Below are 19463 nucleotides of genomic sequence, written 5' to 3'. Positions count from 1 at the left end.
AGACAATAATTACAGATAATACAGACTTATAACTAGAGCTATCACTAAAGGTGATGAATGTACCCCCCTCATGCACTGACACAGTACATTGCAATCTGACACACACAGGACTGCATACTTACGTGGACTGTATGTATACAGACTGTTTGTATACAGTATAGTAACAAAAAACAAAGTCCCATAACTATGCAGAATATTTATCTAAAAGAACGTAACATGCACCATGCACAACTAGGGTTGGTCCTGATCACTTGTGTGAAGTTTCATTAAATTATGTGCAAGGGTTCGGAAGATTAGGCGCGCACAAGATTGCATATGCAGACTGTATGTACATAGTATGTTAACAAGAAACAAAGTCCCATAACTCTGCAATTTTTGTTGTTGAAAGAACCTAACATGCCCCATGCACAACTACTGTTGTTACTGATCACTTGTGTGAAGTTTTATTAAATTGTGTCAAGGGGATAAGAAGAGATGGTGCACACAAGATTGTGTCTATGTATATAGTATAGTAACAAAAAACAAAGTCCCGTAACTCTGCAAATTTTTTTTCTGAAAGAACCTAACATGCCCCATGCACAACTACTGTTGTTACTGATCACTTGTGTGAAGTTTCATTAAATCGTGTCAAGGGGATGAGGAGAGATGGAGCGCACAAGATTGTATCTATGTATACAGTATAGTAACAAAAAACAAAGTCCTGTAACTCTGCAATTTTTTTTTCTGAAAGAACCTAACATGCCCCATGCACAACTACTGTTGTAATTGATCACTTGTGTGAAGTTTCATTAAATTGTGTCAAGGGGATGAGGAGAGATGGAGCGCAAAAGATTGTGTCTATGTATATAGTATAGTAACAAAAAACAAAGTCCCATAACTCTGCAATTTTTTTTTCTGAAAGATCCTAACATGCCCCATGCACAACTACTGTTGTTACTGATCACTTGTGTGAAGTTTCATTAAATTGTGTCTAGGGGATGAGGAGAGATGGAGTGCACAAGATTGTGTCTACGGACAGACGGACGGACGGACAGACAGACAACCTGAAACCAGTATACCCCCACTTACAACTTTGTTGTCGGGGGGGGTACAAAAATGAATGCCCTATATTAAGTAACTGACAGCTGTTCATGCAGTATTATCTTTTTTAATTTTTTATTTATTTATTTTTTGTTGGGTTTAACATCACACCGACACAATTATAGGTCATATGGCGACTTTCCAGCTTTGATGGTGGAGGAAGACCCCAGGTGCCCCTCCGTGCATTATTTCATCATGAGCGGGCACCTGGGTAGAATCACCGACCTTCAATGAGCCAGCTGGATGGCTTCCTCACAGGAAGAATTCAATGCCCCAAGTGAGGCTCAAACCCACAGCGATGAGGGGCAAGTGATTTGAAGTAAGCACCCATAACCATTTGGCCACTAAGGCCCCTTCCTATTACAGTAAGTGTGTATCAAAACAACAGAGGTACTACTGCCTGACTCGGCAAGAGCTACTTGCTGTGATTCTGCTTTTAAGCATTATCACCATTATTTATTTGCCCATCATTTCCTCATTAGAAGTGACCGTGGAACTTTGTGATGGCTCACAAATTAAAAAAATTCCTGAAGGCCAAATAGGCAGATGGCTAAAAGTATTATCAACGTATAATTTTGAAATTACACACAGAGCCGATGCTTTGTCTAAGTGACACTTTATTCTGGACGGGCTGAGATTAGGTATTCCATGAAAGCAGAGAAACATTTGTGTCAGCCAGTAAAAGTGAAGTATGTGATAGAAAAAGAGAGTTCTGTGAAGACAAACTATGAGTTAACTCCTGATGTTAAAGTTTGTCATTTATATAGACAGCTGTAGTCACGTGGAAGGTTGTGGAACACCAGATCTGGCAAATGCTTGCCAGGGCCCGATAAACGTTTATCAGAGTTTTACAAAAAGTACAGTGTTAGAAACTGTAGATAGTTCCGGGAAAGCCAGAAGTTGGTCTGGGATGCAGGTCATGTACCCCATCACTGAGGATAACATGAGAATAGCTGAGAAAGAAAACGTTGATGACAAACTTGCAAGTAATGAAGAGTAACAGTTCTCAGGATGGCATGTGATAATGGATGTATGAATCTCCACACATGAGAGAACAAAAATAGGAAATGATGGAATGCTTAGCCAAGAAACAACTGCCCTAAAGCAAGATAGCAACACCATAACAAGAGATCACAGAGTGATCTTGGCGCCCACCATTGAGCCATTTTTGAATGTTCCAAATTTAGGTATATCACTATCCAATCTGACTTAAGTACTTGATCTTCTAAACGAAGACCTGAGAACAAACCATTCACATACGTCTTCTGTATATTTTGGATTTCCAGTATTGCTATTTTTATTTTAACCAATCAGACGGCTTGTTCGGATGTCAAAGAGTAAGAAAAATGTGCAGTTATTCCAGGGCTCGAACCCGGGACCCCTCGCTTACAAAGCAAATGGCCTACCGGCTGAGCTAACCGGCTATCTGACACATTACGACATAAGAATTGTAAATATCAAAAGTCAAGGCTACAGGCAGATTTGCAAAATGTTGTAAGTTAGGCTCTGATTGGCTCGTCGTCGGAACGAGGCTATGAATAGGTCGTTCTCAGATCCTATGCCTAAGCGTAATAGGAGATGTACTTTAGTCAGATTTGTCACTATCAAGGTCAAAATTCATTTCGGTACACTAAACTGTGCATGTGGTCCATGCATATGGTCCAAATTTGAAAGCTGTAGCTTGAAAAATGTGAAAGTAGGTCAATAGATCAATTCAAGGTCAAAGTTCATTTCAGTACACAAAAGTATACAAGTGCTTCAAATTTGAAGGCTGTAGCTTGAGAAATGTGAAAGTAGGTACTAGGTAAAAATCTAGGTCAAATTTCAATTCAGAACACAAAACTATGCATGTGGTCCAAATTTGAAGGTTGTAGCTTGAGAACATGGAAGTAGGTCACTAGGTTAAAATCAAGGTCAAATTTCATTTCGGAACACAAACTATGCATGTGGTCCAAATTTGAAGCCTGTACCTTCAAAAATGTGAAAGTACTCGGGGAGGAACTGTTACACGAGACTCGGTTGTGGAGGATATCATGTTACAGATTTAGGATGCTACTGTTACAGTATTCCTGGATAACGTTACAGCATTCAGAGGATAAAAATCGCTGTCAGTGTTTTGTTTGCCAAAGAAATTGTAAAGATTTATCTCTTTTTTGCAAAAGTAAAAAATGTTTTTCTAGATCAATGGTATGTACGTCTGTTGAGACATGGTTTAACCTGTGAAACACAGTATATTGATGTCTATCAAGCATTTAATGACAAAATTCGAAATTTTGATAAAAAAATTATCTAAAAGAAGTTGATTAAAATATATTTCAACCATATTTTATGCTCATTTGCATTGAAAAAAACACTCTTTAGGCATGCACTTATGATACGAGGTAGAAAAATCACTGTGGGTCTAATTTTTCGTGGTTTTATAAAATGTTACAGTTTAGCTGGATATGTTACAGTTGTGGGGTGCTTCTTCTGGATGTGTTACAGATTTAGGATGATACTTTTTGGAATACATTTTGACAGTATACAATACCAGGATAGTAAATAAAATTTAGATATCATGAATTATACGGGATTTTTTTTTTTGTAAGATGTAAATATATTATACCAAGTGCATTTTTTTTTCTAATTTCGAAACTCTAAATCAACATCTATATATAATAAAATGATATAAACATTTTCAATAGAAAGCTAGTGTTCTATATCCAATGTATATAATATCATAATCACCAATTCGCATTGAATCATCGTCTGCACTTTAACAGGCTGATCTTTTATAAATAGTACCTGTTTATGCTACATGTACTATGCTAGCAAACAATGTGTCCTAGCTTCAGAAGAGCTTGGCAATGCGTGTCTTTAATAACGATTTCAATTACTAATATGCTTAAAAGAAAATATCCTCTCGGAATCAGTAATGGAGAACTTAAGAAATGAACTGGCTTTTCTAACGTCAACTCGCACATGTGCAATAAAACTTTATTTCAAATAAAAGATTCAACTATCGAATCATAGTCTGCTTGCTGGCGCGTAGCTGCCTACTAGCAGATATGCATGCGCAATGAAGATCTGGCAAGCATGCACAATTAAATTGGCTAAGCTGAAGCATTGAATTTGTTTGGTCACTTTATGGAGCCTATATCATTTAACAGAGGATTTTATACGCAAATCATAGTTAAAATGTATAATGTTTCAGGATTTTTATCTACAAATATATGTGTATTTGTCTTTGTATGTTTGCTGGTGTCAAGGGCTTTTCAGGACTGTGTGCCATTCGAAGGCATGTCTCAGGACTGTAATGCCCACCATCTGGCATTATGTAAACGCGAGCACGAGCGCATTAAATTCGGGTTGTTAAAAAATTAGGAGTTACCTTATAACCATAGTTAAACTCGCTATCTTCTTAGATTTGAATGAAAGTAATCTATGTGAATATAAATAAAGAAACACTTAGAACATTTTTCGATATCACTCCGCGATATCTCCGGTGATTTATTTTGGGTTATGAAAACATTTAACAACCGTTGTATTTAGAGATTGTTCAAATGATCGGTCAATTTGCATGGAGGAGGGATAGAAGATTTGCTCTGCATAACTTGTATTATCAACTGTTCATCAAATGTGATTCTTGACATATCACAACCGACATCTTCTCCCGTTAGGTGGAATGTTCTAGCTTTTCTTTCCTGTGTTTTAAACGTCGTTACAGCAGCGCCTCTTTAGTACATGTCTGACTGCCTCAAATGACAAAATAAATTTTGTTTAGCAGTATTCACATCTAACAACAGAATCCTGAAGAAGAAAAAAGGTATCATCCTAAATCTGTAACACATTCAGAAGCAGCATCCCACAACTGTAACATGTCCTGCTAAACTGCAACATTCTATAAAACCACAAAAAATTAGACCAACAGTAATTTTTCTACCTCGTATTATAAGTCCATGCCTGAAGAGGGTTTTAATCAATGCAAATGAGCATGAATATCTTTTAATCAATTTCTTTTAGATAATTTTCTATCAAAATTTCAAATTTTGTCATAAAACGCTTGATTGACACTAATATACTGTGTTTCGCAGGTTAAGCCATGTCTCAACAGAAGTGCATATCATTGATCTAGAAATACAACTTTTATTTTTGCAAAAAAGAGATAAATCTTTACCATTTCTTTGGCAAACAAAACACTGACAGCTATTATTATCCTGCGAATGCTGTAACATTATCCAGGAATACTGTAACAGTAGCATCCTAAATCTGTAACATGATATCCTCCACAACCGAGTCTCATGTAACAGTTCCTCCCCCGTGAAGTAGGTCAATAGGTCAATGTCAAAGTTTATTTCTGTACACAAACCTATGCATGTGGTCCAAATTTGAAGGCTGTAGCTACAGAAATGTGGAAGTAGGTCACTAGGTCAAGATCAAGGTCAACTCATGCCAAGGTTCATCTAGACACTCAAAACTATACATGTGGTCCAAGGTTAAAAAACAAACAAGCAAATTCGATGAATTGGTATCCCCCGCCGAAAGGGCTTGTGGTGAGGAATGGCAAAAAAATATATCTTGCAAAAAGTTAAGGATGTTACTAAGAAGCAAATAATTTCATTAGTCAAAATCATTTTAACAGAAAAGGTTTCTTATGTACAAATCTGTGGATTTTTTAACAACTGAAGGGCAATAACTCTAAGGAAAATTGACCAATTGAAAAATAAAATGACCGGCATCATTGAGGTATGTTGGATCATATTTCTTTCAAGTTTCATGAAATTCTACCTGCTTGTTACTGAGAAATGGCTGCAGATGTAGATTTTTCATTAAATCAAGGGCAATAACTCTAAGGGAAAGTGACCAATCGGATAAAAAATTTGATGGGCATCATTGCAGTATGCTGGTGTATGTTTATGTCAAGTTTTATGAAATTCTACCCGATAGTTACTGAGAAATGGCTGTGGATGGACATTTTTCATTAAATCAAGGGCAATAACTCTAAGGGAAATGGACCAATCCAAAAAAAACTTGACGGGCATCATCACAGTATGTTAGTTCATCTTATTTCAAATTTCATGAAATTCTACTAGCTAGTTACTGAGAAATGACTGCGGATGGACATTTCAGGGCATTTTTCAGTAAATAAAGGGCAATAACTCTAAGGAAAATTGACCAATCAAAAAATCGGACGCACGCATGGACGGACAAAGCCATTTCAATACCCACCTCCCGATTTCATTGGCGGGGGATAATAAGTAAGTCACTAGATCAAAATAAGTGACCTTGATCCTAAACAAGAGAGATGACCACATTAATGAGTTATATGCAATTATTATTTTTCTTATTATGGAAACAAAGAATTCACATATAATTACTTATATTATAACTCATAATTAAACCCATACCCTAAACAAGAGATGACACCATTAATGAGTTATAAGCATTTATTATTTTTTCTTATTATGGAAACAAAGAATTCACATATAATCACTTATATTATAACTAATAATTAAACCCAGAAATTTGAGTACTGTGAAATTATTTTTATTCGCGTAGGACAATTTTCGCGTATTTCGCGCTAAGACCGATGCACGAATTTAAGACCGCACTATTATTATTTTACCATCCAAAATCATATACAAAAGACACCTACAAAATTCTCAGTTCAATACACATTTATCTGAACCTTTCAGGTATGACAAGATATGATCGCAATCACATATAATAATTACAGATGTATATGAAACTGCAAACATGAAATCCTACTGTAATTCTCCTTATATATAAAAACTACTATTGTTAATATTTTTGGCAAAGTATGGCCACTCCAATGTCTTTGGTAACCCGACGTTACCTGCCGAGGAAAACCTATGCTGAAAAATTCAGTCAACCGGGAGGAAACCAGACGCACTCGTAAACACACCACATCATCATTACTCTACAGTTGCAGTAGAAGTAACGAATAATCTCACCCGGATGCAAGGGATACTACAGTACACCACAGTAAATTAAACATTCCCCATAACTCGACGTTACCTGCCAAGTAATAAGGAATATTCAGCGGACCGATGGAGCAAGCGAAGGTACTGTAATTCTAAGCAAGGCAAATACTATAATGAGCGAGGCTACAGTACACCACAGTAAATTAAACATTCCCCATACAGGGATCACTTTTGGCAGACACTATTATGAGATTAATTCCCATTTGCCTTGAATCAATGAGATTTTTGACAAAATGAATGGGATTTTTTCTTTTTATAATGGGATTTTACATCGGCAGACAGCTTTTATTACACTGAAAAGCAAACATCTGTTTATTTGTAAGAACAATTATCTTGTAAATAAACAAAACAGTTCCTTTCAGAGACACCTTTTACAACTCTAAAATTCAGTGCCAGGAATTGCTGAATAGGTTGATGAAAGTTGTAACCAAGTCTTGAGTCCACATGCATTTTTCCCCTAATGATTTTACTTCAAAGCTGCTTTGTCAAAGTTGAAGTTCAGTTATGTTTTAATCTTTCTGGACTTGATACACTTCCATTAGGTCAAAACAATTTTAAAGTCAAACTTATTTATAACCCTACCCTCAACCATTTCGTTTGGAAATTCGGGCGTTCAGCGTTTTTTATGAAGGGACTTCACCGGGGGTTTCTCCACCATCTTGTTATTCTCATCGCTATTCATCCGCGCGAATGGAGGCAGAAAGTTTGGCCTTCCAAATGCTTAAATTTCTGTTTCAGTGGTATTTTGAAACATCGCGAAAACAGATTATTTTTGTCTTGTAGTCATAATCATCGGACGCTCTATGGAGATAAAAGTGAAATTCAAGCGCCTAATGAACGTCATACGAAAATTAAGTAACGGCAAGACCGCATTGCAGCATGGTATCGAGACAGTACTCCTCTGGGACAATACACCCTTGGACTTTACTCCTCCAGGTCTTTACACCCTAGGACTTTACACCTCCCTTATTTATATACTATAGATATCTATTGTGTAGGCAGTAATAATTATTGATTATTTAAGTTGAAATTGATTTGATTAAATAGAGGGAGTTTGTCACACTTACACTGAGTAATTGATAATTAAAAGTTAGGCATGTGGATATTAATCCACTGTTGATGCTAATGAAATAGATTGAAATTGTTTGGGAAATAAAAGTTAATTGGGTATTTTTGTAGGCTCTCAACACAAAATATTTAGCCAAATCTGACTGATATTTTCCAAATAGATTTTAATTCTTTTGTAAATGTTTTAAGAATGGATGCTGGTTCAAAATTCTGTCTTGTTGAAATTTGCTTTTTTCAGATTTATGTATTATTCAGCTTTCTGATTAATAACTCATTTTTTAACATATTTATTTATAATTATTATATTTTAATTAATAACTCATTTTTAAACATTTTTTTAATTATTACAGTATTAAAATTATTATAACTCTGTTTCAAACTTAATGTGAATTGTAATTGACCAATTTAGGATTATTTGTCAAATATTGTGAAGGTAGAAAGATTATATATTAACAAGAGGACCATGATGGTCCTGAATCGCTCACCTCTTCCCACATGACCCAGTTTTGAGTATGACGTCGTTTTTTCTATTATTTGACATAGTGACCTAGTTTTTCAGCTCATGTGACCCAGTTTTGAACTTGACCTAGATATTATCAAGATAAAAATTCTGACCAATTTTCATGAAGATCCATTGAAAAATATGGTCTCTAGAGAGGTCACAAGGTTTTTCTATTATTTGACCTATTGACCTAGTTTTCGAAGGTACGTGACCCTGTTTTGACCTTTACCTAGATATCATCAAGGTGAACATTCTCACTAATTTTCATGAAGATCTCATGAAAAGTATGGCCTCTAGAGAGGTCACAAGGTTTTTCTATTTTTATACCTACTGGCCTAGTTTTTGACTGCACGTGACCCAGTTTCGAAACTGACCTAGATATCATCAAGATGAACATTCAGATCAATTTTCATGAAGATCCATTGAAAAATATGGCCTCTAGAGAGGTCAAAAGATTTTAATAATTTTAGACCTACTGACCTAGTTTTTGACCGCACGTGACCCAGTTTCAAACTTGACCTAGATATCATCAAGATGAACATTCAGACCAACTTTCATACAGATCCCATGAAAAGTATGGCCTCTAGAGAGGTCACAAGGTTTTTTTATTATTTGACCTACTGACCTAGTTTTTTAAGGCACGTGACCCAGTTTCAAACCTGACCTAGATATCATCAAGGTGAACATTCTGACCAATTTTTATGGAGATCCATTCACAAGTATGGCCTCTAGAGAGGTCACAAGGTTTTTCTATTTTTAGATCTACTGACCTAGTTTTTGACCGCACATGACCCTGTTTCGAACTTGACCTAGATATCATCAAGATGAACATTCAGACCAATTTTCATACAGATCCCATGAAAAATATGGCCTTTAGAGAGGTCACAAGGTTTTTCCATTATTTGACCTACTGACCTAGTTTTTGAAGGCACGTGACCCACTTTCTCGAACTTGACCTAGATATCATCAAGACGAACATTCAGACCAACTTTCATACAGGTCCCATGAAAAATATGGCCTCTAGAGAGGTCACAAGGTTTTTCTATTATTTGACCTACTGACCTAGTTTTTGAAGGCACGTGACCCACTTTCGAACTTGACCTAGATATCATCAAGGTGAACATTCTGACCAATTTTCATGAAGATCTCATGAAATATATGGCCTCTAGAGAGGTCACAAAGTTTTTCTATTTTTAGACCTACTGACCTAGTTTTTGACCGCACGTGACCCAGTTTCGAACTTGACCTAGATATCATCAAGATGAACATTCAGACCAACTTTCATACAGATCCCATGAAAAATATGGCCTTTAGAGATGTCACAAGGTTTTTCTATTATTTGACCTACTGACCTAGTTTTTGATGGCACGTGACCCAGTTTCGAACTTCACTTAGATATCATCAAGGTGAATGTTCTGACCAATTTTCATGAAGATCTTATGAAATATATGGCCTCTAGAGAGGTCACAAGGTTTTTCTATTTTTAGACCTACTGACCTAGTTTTTGATGGCATGTGACCCAGTTTCGAACTTGACCTAGATATCATCATGGTGAACATTCTGACCAATTTTCATGAAGATCTTGTGAAATATATGGCCTCTAGAGAGGTCACAAGGTTTTTCTATTTTTAGACCTACTGACCTAGTTTTTGATGGCACGTGACCCAGTTTCGAACTTGACCTAGATATCATCAAGATGAACATTCTGACCAATTTTCATAAAGATCCCATGAAAAATGTGACCTCTAGAGTGGTCACAAGCAAAAGTTTACGGACGCACGCACGGACGCACGGACGGACGACGGACGACGGACACCGCGCGATCACAAAAGCTCACCTTGTCACTTTGTGACAGGTGAGCTAAAAATGATAATTAAAAGGTGTTTGTCAATGCATTTTGTATCAGTCATTTAATACATTTTATAAAACAATATTAAAATATTTTTTAATGTATTATGAAGTTATTTAATTTAAAGATAATATACATATATTTGAGACAACATTTGTCTGTTTAAAAACTGATCTCATTGCTTTATGATATATATTGTCCAAAACAGAAGAATTAATTCTAAAAAAATATATTGTCTTAAATTACATGTTAATATTATCTTTCACATTCCTGTGAAATTCCAATTCAAGCAAGTGTCACTGTTTGATAGTAATGTCACATTCCAGAGATGCTATTATGTCTAGCAATTAGTTAATTCCCACATATCACATGCCTGTATTGTTTTATTAAAGTATACATGGAAAAAACTTAAAGAAGGAAAAGAACAAATTCAAAGATATATCACTTTTTTTAATAATTTTCATAATTTATCATTTCATTCTCATGTAACACTGTAACAAATTAACATATAAAAATGTACTTATATGTATATGTAATAATCAATCATGCACTTCACATCTTAGAAATTTTACTCATATTACTCATAGTCATATTTAGCCAAGATATCACAAAATACACAGTCCTAACAAATATATGTTTCTTAATTTATCTGAAGTGTTCGCTTTCTTAAATGCATATCAGAATACACAAATTTAAAAGATAATATCCTAGTAAATTATATGGGTGTCTAATCAGCAATCATGCACTTCACGCCTTAGATATTTACAGTCATATATATTTTTCACTTAGCCATATACCCGGCTGGTCCATAAACATGGCTGATTCCTTGAAGGAATTTGGTTGCACTCAGTTCCTTTTTTTCATACTGATCCCAAAGCTTGAATATTTCTTCCTCACAATGTCTAGTTTGGCGACGCTGTTGTCTTCCAACACCATGGTCAAGTAGTTCATCGATGTCGATCTCGGCATCAAGGGCCTGTTTCCGCAGAGCTGGCACCATTCGGTAGAAGGATAGTGACCGGTACCCACAATCACTGTTTAGACGGTTGTGCCAACCTGAAAGGGAGATATATAAAATTATATTAATGTATTTGAAATTGAATACAGTAAATAGAATTTAATTCAAAAGGGATTATTGATCTAACCCTTCATTGCTTTATTATAATTCACTTGTATATTCCTTGTGTGATGTATTATATTCTAATAATTCTTTCTAATAATACATGTTTTTAATTCTTAAAAATAACAGTATTATCTAAGTCTGTAAGAACAATGCATTTAAAATTAAAATGTAATTTAAATCGTTGTTTGTAATTATTGCTATGCTTGAATGTTATTTTGTTTATGGTGAGGTAGATTTAAAACAGATCATTTTCTTTGACTTTGCCATAAAAAATGTATTAAACTGGTTAAGAATGCTAAGTTATTACCTTCAACATCATTGTTTGTGTGGATCCTGTACCTGAAGACACACCAGCTCTCAATGGGAAATAACTCGGACTCTATCCACTGTTGTCTGATGTAATGGACAAGCTCCTTTTGTTGGTCATTGGTAGCACGCGCTGCTAGACTGTTAAACGTTGTTGCGATATGATTGCTTGGCAGGAACGGTAGAACAAGGAGTTTACGGATCCAATCCCAGACAGACCTGCGCTCCAAGTATGCTGGACCTAGCCCAATAGTTTGTACGTGACGCCACACAGACTGTGCCCAGTGGAACGTGCATCCCTTGATCTGCAACCCCGGGAAAACGTCCCTGATTGCGCCCCAAGCAGCTGTAAAAATAATTATTTGAATAAGTCACCCATGTTATGACCCACAGACTAACTGCTATGCTATTTTCAAGCCAAAGATACTGATATGATTATATTTTGATTTTTGAATATCTCTTTAATTTTAAAGTATTACCTTAAATGTTCCGTCCATGAACCATCTTCTGGTGGTATGGAGGATTTCACGCTGTTTTGGAGTAGCGAGGAGGATGTGGATGTGAGTCTACTCGGATGTCGCTGACGATGAAATCCTGGGCTTCTAGGTACTCATGGTTGATGGTGAACCCAAGGTCCTTTGGATTTGGCGGTCGCATCTGTTCCCGATGTCTGTTAGCTGTACGCTTCAGCGCATCAACTTTTGGCAGGTTAGGTCGCTGTCCTCTATCGTGTAAGGCAGTCTTGACAATGTCCCGGGCTGAGTGATAAATATGATGACTAACCTCCTCCTTAATCCTGCCGATCAACTCCTTCTTGTAGAGTAGACTGGGATCTGGTGGATGAACATGTGCTGTCTTGTTTCTTCTGTTGATGTTACCTTAGCCTGACATGGGTTGCGCTTGTTCCTGATGGAGCATCGTCAGACCTTGGATCCATTCTTCAGCTGCTTCAGAGTAGTGTAACTTTTATACTAATTTAATTTAAAAGCACTTACCAGTGTTTCCGCATTTGATATGCTGCCATTTTCCACAGTTGTCACACGACAAGGCAAGATGACGTGTAGCAACAGTCTTAGAACAAAAAGCACACTTATTTGACATTGTAATCCAGTATAGAATAACGGTGTAACATAAATGAAATCTTAGAATAAGACATTATTCCAAGGTAGTCTTAACATATATACCCGGTCAGATAATTAGTGTGCATTGTTCCGATTATGAGTATATCACACAAAACATTTAATTCTTTTAATTTTTTTAATTGCAATCATCATCAAAGGATCAATTAACCTTTGAAATTCTTGTTACTATATTTGGGTGTGCAAACTTGGTAAATTATTGTGTTTATAAGATGCTAATGCTTTAAATATTATCAATCAGTGGTCATTAAAACATCAAAGATTCAGGTGTTAGTGTTTCTTTTGTGATGATCAATTGATTAACATAACAATTATATTAAGGTTACTTTAATCTTGAACTTAGAAAAGTGTGACACAAATCATTATCACTTTTGTATTATTACAGCTATAAAGTTTGATTTTTAAAAAATAAACAAGATTTTATACTCATAATTTTGAATAAAATAATTAAATATATGAAAAAGTTGTAAATATATATATATAAAACCTTGGACTTTACACCTCCCTTTTGGAGGAGTAATGTCTCAGGTTTGGAAGGTGTAAAGTCCCAGGGTGTATTGTCCCAGAGGAGTAAAGACCTGTATTCTTGCAGCATAAAGTTGCAATTTCGGCAAAAGATCTACGGCCACGCGGATGCGATTTTTAAGCGCATTTGAGCAAAATTTATGCGATTTTCACCAAAATAATGCGAGAATATCGCGAAATCGCGGCCAAAAGTGATCCCTGCCCATAACTCGATGTTACCTGCAAAGTAATGAGGAATATTTAGCGGACAGATGGAGCAAGGCAAAGTACTGTAATTCTAAGCAAGGCAAATACTAACATGAGCGAGGCTATGACATAAGCAAGGCTATGACACATTCAAGCGAGGCTAGTCAGATATTGGCAAAGCACTAGAGCAATACCTACACAGCAACAGACAGACTATAGCAACGTCCAGAAGCACGCCCGATTGCCCCCGGCCGACAGAATTTTTCTTGGCCACAATAAATTTGCCAAAATTTATCCCCCAAAAATTCTGCGTAACTATTTCTTAAGTGCTCAAACAAGATAAATAACATTTATCACTAATATAATTGCTGCTTTAACAAAACTTGGTTCAACCTTGACAGACCAGACTAACAGCTTGGTTAACATTTATTTCTTTTGAGTCACGTTTTATGCTTAAGAATTATGTCCTTAATGTAATCCAAATAGAATTTGATCCCAACCAGGTTGAGATGTACTCCACCAGGAAGATAAAAAGCTGTTTTTGCATCAATACCTGGGGAGACCACATCCTCGTTCCCAGAAGACAATATGATTTTACGGCCTATTTGGTTAATGCGCTTCCATTTTTTTTCAATGCCTTTGTCCGACCCTTGGACACCTTGCCACCTTTGTCTCTGTAAGTTGTCAATCCATACAAAAAGTGTTTCTGGAAAAGCTTCTCTTAGGTAAGTTATTTCATTTCTTATAATTTCCCAGAGTGATGATGTTTTAATATTGACTAAATCGTTTCCACCTAAATGAACGAGTATAATCGACGGTGGTGTCGCCAGTAATACTTGACACTGTATGTGATGTCGGAGACTGTTCCAACCCAAACCTCGCTTCCCCCACCATGCGATAGTCAAGTCATCAATCTTAAGATTTGGTCTGCCAGACGTGGTAGCGTGAACCCCAGCCCAATACGGAACTGAGTCGCCAATTATCCAGACATCTAAATGTAAAGAATGATATTTAATTGAAAAAATCGATGCTTGGTCAGTAACCCGACGTTACCTGCCGAGGACTACCAATACATCTAAAACTCTCTTCTTTAAACCGTATCCAAGAATATCTTTATGATATATTATATTATAGCTTTAATCTGTTACTACCTGAGCTTTATATATAAACATATTTGAAAGGTGCAGGTTTCCAAACAGTGGATCACATGCCAATATAAAGTTTGTAGGCATTTGATGACCATCTGCCCAACTTTTTAATTGTCTCTGACGAATGACTTTGTGTTGCCAAGTGAACTGTGAATTGTGACCTTGTGACGACTATGCCATTGTTATGACAAAAAAAGACTTGTTCTCAACTTAGGTCGCAGTTCTAAAAACTCAGTAAGTTTACTAATTGGGCATGTATTGTCATTTTGTTTAGGCAATTTAATGAACACTGGTTTGCCTTTCTGATGTGTCTTATAATGCCGAAGACGAATAATGACATACTGATTATTATGACAGAAATTTATGTCATCGACATGTATTACATGATCTATTCGAAGGAGATGTGGTGCTGTCAAATCACTTACTCGGAACAGACCAAAATAAGCCAAAGAAAACATGGCTGCAGAAAGTTTTGCTTCATAGATATCATAACAGACAACTGGTAGTTTTTTGTTTTTTTTAACCAAAATGTTCCTATTGATTGGTGCCCGTTTGTCTTGTGTTACCCTGCTCCTGCGGCAAACTTCTAAAATTTTGCTCACTACAAATACATTGCTCAAATCGTAAAATCCTTCGAGTTTATGAAAGTGATTTATCCCAGCCAAGTAAGTTGTAATAGATTTTGGTGATAGCCCTTTTTCAAAACAAAAAGCTAAAAACCATATGACATGTGATACCGGAATCGGCCAAAGATTTGCTAGTTTATACCTGTTCCTGAATTTTTCAAACATATTTAGGGCGGTATTGTAAGTAAATAGTGTATTTGGTGCTATTGCTGTAGCAATAAGCAGTCTTGCTCTGTACTGAAGACGCTCCATAGCATTCTGTCGGCCCGGAACATGGGATGCTTTAACCCAAATATTCAGTTTTAGACAACGTAGCGTTATCAATCTAACCAAACACATAACTCCCTCTGACTTAGATGAAAGTTTATTCAATATATATACAACTGCAATGTTATCACAGTTAAACCTAATCTTTTTATTAGCTAGCTGAACCCCAAACGAACAGTGATACCATAATGGGAAACAACTCCAAGACATTTATCTGCAGTTATTCCCCTTGAATGCCATTCAACAGGCCAAGTAGCCCGACACCAATGTCCTTGAAAACAGATCCCGAAGCCTAATTTCTTGCCACCGGCGCTGTCTGAAAACAGCTGTACGTCAGAGTTTGAGAGCCAAAATCTATCATGAAATAGTGACAAACCATTAAAATTTTGCAAGAAAGCTAGCCACATGTTCAAATCCAATCTGATTTCCTTTTTAAGCCTAAGGTGATGAAAAGATTTTGTGAGACTGCAGATTGAGTCTATTAAGCGACAAGAAAATGGTCTGCCCATTGGTATGGCCCGACAACAAAAATTCAAGGAGCCGATCAGCGACTGCATTTTTTTTGAGTCGTTTTCTTGTGAGACAATATTTCAGTGATTTTTTGGATCACTTCTTTTGTTTCTGACTCGGGTATTCTCACAGTCATGTGGATAGAATCCAATTCTAAACCCAAAAACACTAAAAATTCAGTCGGGCCCTCCGTTTTCTCGTCCGCTAAAGGAACACCCAATTCTGACATTGTTTCTCTGAAAATTCTTAACGCACATGTGCACGATTCTGTGTCTTTGTCTGCCCCTAAAAAATCATCCAAGAAATGTATCAGACCACCTGAGCGTAGTTTGCTTTTAACTGTAAATTCCAAAAAACGTGAAAATCTTTCGAATGTGATACAGCTTATTGATGCACCGAAAGGTAAAGCTTTATCAAAATAAAATTTTTCTTCAAAAGAAAAACCCAGTAATTCAAAACCTTCTGGTTTAATTGGTATTAATCTATATGCACTACGTATATCAGTTTTAAACATCTTACAGTTGTGTCCTAGTTCTTGAACTAATCTAACGGCTTCGTCAAAACTTGTGTATTGTACTGAACACAAAGCCGGGTCAATATAATCGTTCACGGATTTGCCCGGAGGGTAAGATAGGTGGTGAATCATTCTATATTCACCAGGTGTTTTCTTAAGGACAAGACCAATAGGAGACACAATTAAATTTGGCAGAGGTCGTTCGGTAAATGGACCAGCAACCCTACCAGCTTCAACTTCTTTATTTATTTTGGATTTTATCAAATCTGGATTTAACACAGTGGATCTTAAATTTTTTGAGTCTCGTGGTGCACGTGGACCTGTGTATTGTATTGGAAAACCATACATGAAGCCGTTCAGAAGAAAAGTGGCCTCACGTTGATCATAAGTTTGTAAGTATTTTTTAAAGCTGAAATTTTAACTGGTGAACTTGCTAATTTCATGATATCTACAGAACTATTTTTCGTAACCTGGTCAGACTTTTGAGCACTTATGTTTCCTTGGGACTCTGTATGACCCGCACCTAAAAAACTGTCTGCCTTTGTGCAGGCGCCTGCATTTGCATGCCTGCAGATTCTCCCCGTCTTGTGCATCTTACCGCAGGGTGAGGGCCGTGACAGTTAGTGCATGTATGAGAAAACCTGCAACTCGGCCACGTGCAAGCGCCCGAGTTGAAGTCATTGCACGTGTACCTGTACGGGTTAGAAGGATTTCTTAGCACAGGCTTCATCTGCATACATCGCCACCACTGGTCATTGTTGATTTTTGACCATGGTGCCGGTGTGATAGCCTGGCACAAACGGAATTGTTCATCATATTCGCGCCAACTTAAGGAACCTTGTCTCATGGCCGCTTCCCTTATGTTGTACATATAATGTAAAATTTCGTACACCTTATCAGTATGGTTCGATAAATACACCGATGCATAAATGAGGAAGGCATTTGTCCACTTCTCAATGTCGCTAATTTTTTCCTTACATTCTTTTTGGCCAGTTTCAATAAACCCTTCCGAACTTAACTTGAATACCATGCCGTTGCAATATTCGGATAACTCAATGGCTCCTTTTAGCATCAAGGCGAGGTTAACATAAGACCCTCTGCAAATTTGCTGTTTTAGTGCGGGAGGTAAATGAGCAGCAATGTCATCATCGGCTACTCGTACCATAGGCAAGGTGACGTCACAAAAGTTACTACTAATATTTGTAGCGTCTTGCAAACAACTGAGCGGAATTGCAGTTTGCGAATCTCGTGCATTGAAATTGCTATTGCATACAGGAACCGAAATACTATTTTGAATATTATTTGAGCTAACAACATTTTTGCTTTGGTGCAATTCTGCAGAATTGTTAGAATTAGGGTCGCCACATCCCGTATTTGAATTTTCAACTAATGTACTATTATTAGTCTGTGGAATTATCTGCGACTCTTTCAGAAGTTGTTCAAAGTCAATAACAGACCTACCGGCATTTGTTTGAGGCATTGGGTCTTCAGGCAAATCTGCTGCTTCGTCCGCCTTTCTTTTCTTTCCCCTGGTCCTCCTCTCAGGCTGACTCGCCTCTACGTTCCTGGCGGGTTGTTGGAGCCGCGCTCTGCCTCGGCCACGTGGCATGACTGCAGTTTTAATGCAATTTTAACGAACACTTGAACTGCTATGTAGCAATACTGTGGTTGAACTGAGAATACTGCATGTGATATCGAGTTTATATAACGCTCGAGTGGTTCCCTGACGCTTCCGCGTTCATCATTTATTTGTTATATATTAACGACGAGATATCCACTAATTTCGTTAGAAAATAAATGCAATTATTTTTATTATATTTTTCATTGCTAAAATTGAAAATGCGCGAATTAAAGCCCGCGCGAAACAGTCCTTCATCACGTTTGCGCAAAATTTCGTTTTTCACTAAACAAATTAATCATCAATCTACTAGGGTAGTCCATCCACTGCTGAGGTGTAATAGGAAAATAATGAACAACTTGAATCATTATCTCATTAGTGTGACTTTATGACCCTCCTACAGTATAAAGGCCATAAAAAAACAATTAACTACTTGGAGGGTAAACTAGCTCCTAGACTACAATGTATCTTTTTTTTTTACATTTTTATGATTAAAGGTAGTGAACCGTGCCCGTCTATATTCTATGTCCAATATCATAAATTCAACATCATTCCTCTGTGAAAATCTCTAAAATAGACTGGCTTTTGTCTCTATGAAATTAAATTCATCAAAAAAGGAAAAATGTAGAAATATATTTTTATCAGTCTAGTGGCTAGTCTACTTGGAGGGCCATTGGATATAAAATTTTATTAGAAATCAAAATAAACAAAAGGCCATAACTCACTCAAAAATTGTTGAACCAGTCTGATTTTCAGGGGGACACAACTAGGGTACCAATACATCATTCTGACAGTTTGGTCAAAGAAAACCTAAGACCTAATTGGTCTGAAGTTGCACCGAGTTCTGTTGAACTCAAGTATTACAGCAAAAGGCTAGACTCACTGAAGATAATCAGTCAAATTTTGTACCATCAGTGGGTTAGAGTTGATGGTAAATCATACGAGTATCTTGTAATGTTGCCTAAAAGTTTGATTCCCAAGGTTTTAAAGGAATTGCTTGACAGTCCATCTGGTGGAC

At 36.7% G+C, this 19463-nt stretch overlaps 1 protein-coding gene across 1 annotated transcript; it reads right to left on the bottom strand.

Moving 5' to 3' along the window:
- Nucleotides 1–10655: 10655 nt before the first annotated feature.
- LOC128555043 (uncharacterized) lies at nt 10656–12849 on the bottom strand. The gene is made up of 4 exons (XM_053536399.1): nt 12791–12849; nt 12494–12708; nt 11914–12258; nt 10656–11539 (listed from the first exon to the last, which is right to left on the bottom strand). The coding sequence occupies exons 1-4, from the start codon at nt 12847–12849 to the stop codon at nt 11265–11267; spliced, it is 894 nt and encodes a 297-aa protein (XP_053392374.1). The 3' UTR covers nt 10656–11264.
- Nucleotides 12850–19463: the final 6614 nt, after the last annotated feature.

The sequence above is a fragment of the Mercenaria mercenaria genome, unplaced genomic scaffold (genome assembly GCF_021730395.1).
Source record: "Mercenaria mercenaria strain notata unplaced genomic scaffold, MADL_Memer_1 contig_97, whole genome shotgun sequence".
Lineage (NCBI taxonomy): Eukaryota > Metazoa > Mollusca > Bivalvia > Venerida > Veneridae > Mercenaria > Mercenaria mercenaria.
The sequence above is the reverse complement of the archived record's forward strand: the minus strand, read 5'-3'. Positions and strand labels throughout refer to the sequence as shown.